Source organism: Oxyura jamaicensis, chromosome 3, assembly GCF_011077185.1.
Source record: "Oxyura jamaicensis isolate SHBP4307 breed ruddy duck chromosome 3, BPBGC_Ojam_1.0, whole genome shotgun sequence".
Lineage (NCBI taxonomy): Eukaryota > Metazoa > Chordata > Aves > Anseriformes > Anatidae > Oxyura > Oxyura jamaicensis.
Window position 1 is genome coordinate 60,310,806 of NC_048895.1, and position 4,332 is coordinate 60,315,137.

The window sequence follows — 4,332 nt, forward strand, 5'->3', positions numbered from 1 at the left end:
TTCGACAAGAATTCAGTTTGAGATTATATCCAGAAATTTTGTCTGAAAGAGGAAGAGGAAAGGACATCTTGAGAATGATTGGCGTTTTTCATTTTATGATAGAATTCTTTCAGAGATGATACAAGTTAAAAAGCACTTCCTGTTCCAAGCTGTAAAGACCTACATTTTCACCATCTGAGCCTTCTCTTAATCATGAACTCGTCTCTTTTCACATGACCACATGAAAAGAGAGGGGGGAAACTCAAAGCCATTCAAACAAATAATGTGTGCAGAATGGCAAGCTCAGATTCTTTCGTTACATGCTCATCTCTTTCAGGGTGATGATAATCACTTCAGAAGCATCATGATGTTAGCTAGCTAGGGGGAGTAAGTATTTTGACAAGGTCACAATTGTACTTCAAATTTGAATGACAAAATGTTTGAGTGAGAATGATGTTCTATTACATATATAATGCAAGAAGAATGAAAAGTAATGAGAATGTCAGAGCACCCAGGACAAAAAAAAAAAAAAGCTATTGTTAGTATCAAAAGCTATCCAAAAGCCTCTGACAATCTTAACATAAATGCTCATTTATTAAAATGGGGAAATAGAAGGAGAAACACATCTCTTCAAAGTTTTATGGCCAGTCTCCAACTAAGCACAGTGCTATATTGAACTATGCCCATTTACACCTTTTTGCATTGGGATTTTTAATGTGTCCAGGCTAGCCAGGGAGGTTTCCATGGGGTGAAGATCAGCGATGCCCCAGGATGTGTTGGTGTTATCAGCATCTTCTTGCAGGGACATCCTATGAAAGAAAATTCACAGACAAACCTTGAGATAAATACAGATTCAGCAGCAGCTGAGCATGCATTTGAACTGCTTTTTAGAAAACAGCAATTTTTGCCAAATACACAACAGTCTCTCTCTGCCCCTGAGGTGTATTAGTCATCTATAGAGACACTCTTCCCCATCTGGTTTATATAAGGTGTTGACTGATCTCATGCTTTCCACTCAGACAATAGACGTGTACTTAGAGGAGGACTTGAGTACACTGCAGCACAGCACCTATAACACAAAAAGAGATTTTGTACTGTAAGTATTCCTGATTAAAAAGCTTTGTTGATGCTGGAAAGGATAAGAAGAGTGAGGATAATGTGCAGCTACTATACCAGTCATTTCAAGGAAAAAGACACATACAAAGAAATGGAATATATTTAACTGTAGCTGTCGTACTGTTAAAAATGATGCCATTCAGTTATCTGATTTATTAAAACTACCAGAATAATCCATTATAATCCACTTATATTTCTTACAGCTCAATTTAAAACTTAAATAACTTAAACATAAAAGTTAAATAGCAATATCGTAAGTAAAAAGCAGTGGTAACCTTTAGGGTATATAACAATATTTCTCTTTGCCTTGCTGAATATTTGTTGTCACCTCAGTGGATATGCCATAGCTAAGACACTATAACCCGAGCGACTTGCTCTGAGAGTTTTTTCCGTTGCAATCAGATATTGCTTATTTTGTTATAACTTTGACTTAAGAAAAAGATTTGTATCTAAATCGGAACTTAATTTACAGGGAAATTCACAAGAATCAGTGTGCTATTATATTAAAGTTAGCTTTAACATGCCTCATGAGCTTTGGTTTGCAATGCCTATTATTCCGCAGTATTTTTTCTTCTAAGGCAGAACTTCTCTTTTTGATTACTCACACACCTCTGGATTTGCTGCATTCCCTGTAGTACTACTAATGGATGGAAGAAAATCAAGCCAAAAATACAGAAAAATGATGCCACCAAAATCAACACAATGATCTGAAGCTTCAACAGAGATACAAAAGAGATAAAACAGGCTATTTTATATATATATATATATTTTTCTCAAAATATGGAAACTGTCCAGTAGCTTTAATAAAAGGATTTGATTAAAAGGCATCTCTCCCTCTAACCTGCCTTTTTATCACTTTTTTTTTTTTTTTTTTTTTTTTCAGGTAGTCATTTGGCACCTCTGCTGGAAGTGAACTCCTTTTCCAGTCTTGTGGCAAAGCTGGGGAAGACACTGGGAGTGCCATGAGCTCAGCCTCACGCCCTGGTGCTGAGGAGGGGTTGCTCATCGCCTTGTGCTATGAGGTGAACGGCTCCTGCTACAAGACCTTGCATCCCTTTGGGGTCCAGCTGGCCATTTATCTGACCTGTGCCTTGGGCACGCTGATCACGGTGCTTGGGAACCTACTTGTCATCATCGTAGTTTCCCATTTCAAAGTCTTGCACACCCCCACCAACTTCTTGCTCTTGTCCCTTGCCCTTGCCGACCTGCTTCTGGGGCTGACCGTGCTGCCCTTCAGCACTATCCGGTCCGTAGAGAGTTGCTGGTATTTTGGAGATGACTTCTGTAGGTTGCACACCTTTCTGGACACGCTCTTCTGCCTCACCTCCATATTTCACCTCTGTTTCATTTCCATTGATCGGCATTGTGCAATCTGTGACCCTTTGCTCTACCCCACCAAGTTCACCGTAAGAGTGGCCTGCATGTACATTGGGGTGGGGTGGGCAGTCCCTGTGGTCTACACCTCTGTCTTCCTGTACGCTAAAGCCATTGAAGAAGGGCTGGGCCATTTTTTGCAAGATAAGCCCTGTGTTGGTAGCTGTCAGCTGCTGTTCAACAAGCTCTGGGGGTGGCTGAACTTCCCAGTATTCTTCTTCCCTTGCTTCATAATGATAGTTTTGTACGTAAAAATATTTACTGTTGCTAACAAGCAAGCCAGGTTGATAAGCAACATGAAGAAAGGTTTTGAGTCTCAGCTACACATAGGAGCATCCAAGAGTGAAAGGAAAGCAGCAAAGACTCTTGGGGTAGCTGTAGGAATCTACCTGCTCTGCTGGCTGCCCTTTACTATTGACACCATGGTAGACAGTCTTCTGGATTTCATTACTCCCCCAGTTCTCTTCGACATCCTAATTTGGTTTGCCTACTTTAATTCTGCCTGCAATCCTTTGATCTATGTGTTTTCCTACCGTTGGTTCAGGAAAGCCATGAAACTTGTCTTAACTCGTGGGTTCTTTTGTTCCAGGACATCTAAAGTAGACTTGTACCAATAAAACCAGGGTTTTTGTCCACACTGTAGAAAATATTGTAGGCTGTATCATAGTATTTCTCAGGAATATAACATCCAGTCAGCTAGTGTTTTTCTTATTTTCTGTTATGCTTAAAAGATCTGGCTTGGGCAGATCCCAGATTTAAATAGACATGCTGTTCTCTGAATGACCTTCCCTTGTTAAGGTCTTGTGTTTGCTATGTGATGCTGACAAGTGCTTGAAACTTGGCTGTAATGAGCTGAAAAAAAAAAAAAAAAAAAAGAAAGAAAAAAAAAATCATCCTTTTTCCATACTGTTCCTGCCTGTTTCTGAAGATATTTTCACAGACAATTGTCTTTTTATTTTTTTAATTATTATTTTTTTTCTTTTACCAAAGCAGGTAGTGCTGATTTAGCAAGCTACATAGTTTTTACATGCCAGTTTTTAAGAATGAAAAGTATAAGGATGTAACTACAGGTGAGATCAAATGCCTGCCTAAGGTAGTGGCCAATAACAGAAGATAAAACAAGCTTAGTCTGATATTTTTTCATTGTTTTCCTAGTCCACAGTGATATGCTCCTGAGCCAAAGGTTACAACTGGGACACACACCCTAAATTCTTTGGTCATATATATTCAATCCTATTGAAAGTTCACCTGTTTCATCAGTGTGTGCAAGGTGGCTGCTCCATACCTTTGAACACCCTTTTTGCCCTTCTCTGTATCATTTTCAATCCTACTGCATAAAGGGAATAGAAGAAGGGGAGAGAGGGAGGACAGGAACTGCACAGGGTACTAAAACTCTAGATAATAATCATTACGACTTTATTTTTGTTGCTCTTTGAAATTATTTTCGCTGATATTCCTAAGATTCCACATGCTTTTTGTCTGTTTGTTTGTTTGCTTCCAAAGTGAGTGGGTCTGCTTATGTGTCCATATGCTTATGCTCTTGTGCTGAGCATAAAATGTCAGCGTAGATTCTCAGTTTTCTTCAGCTATGTTTACATGATTCCATAAGGCCAATTTTAAAACTGTAGACGTCTGATAAGTTGAGATCTTTGTTCAACACCAAGTTGCATGGTAAAATTTTGTACTATACATAATTATTTTCTACCTCACTGTTATGAATATTTAATCAGAAAAAAAAAAGTAGCAAGCTGCAGTAACTCTTCTATATATATATATATATATATAAAGAATAGGCATATAAATAACAACTGTAAAGATTTTATCTTTTTATTCTGCTAATGGTATGTAAAACTATTATTAGTT

At 38.3% G+C, this 4,332-nt stretch overlaps 1 protein-coding gene across 1 annotated transcript; it reads left to right on the forward strand.

Moving 5' to 3' along the window:
* The first annotated feature begins 2,034 nt into the window (after window positions 1-2,034).
* Window positions 2,035-3,283, forward strand: LOC118164813 (trace amine-associated receptor 5-like). Its single transcript, XM_035322572.1, has one exon. It carries the CDS (start codon window positions 2,058-2,060, stop codon window positions 3,084-3,086), a length of 1,029 nt encoding a protein of 342 aa, XP_035178463.1. The 5' UTR covers window positions 2,035-2,057; the 3' UTR covers window positions 3,087-3,283.
* Window positions 3,284-4,332: the final 1,049 nt, after the last annotated feature.

Excerpts from the sequence above, each read along its gene's own strand:
- LOC118164813 (XM_035322572.1), top strand. The coding sequence starts at position 2,058 with ATGAGCTCAGCCTCACGCCCTGGTGCTGAGGAGGGGTTGCTCATCGCC.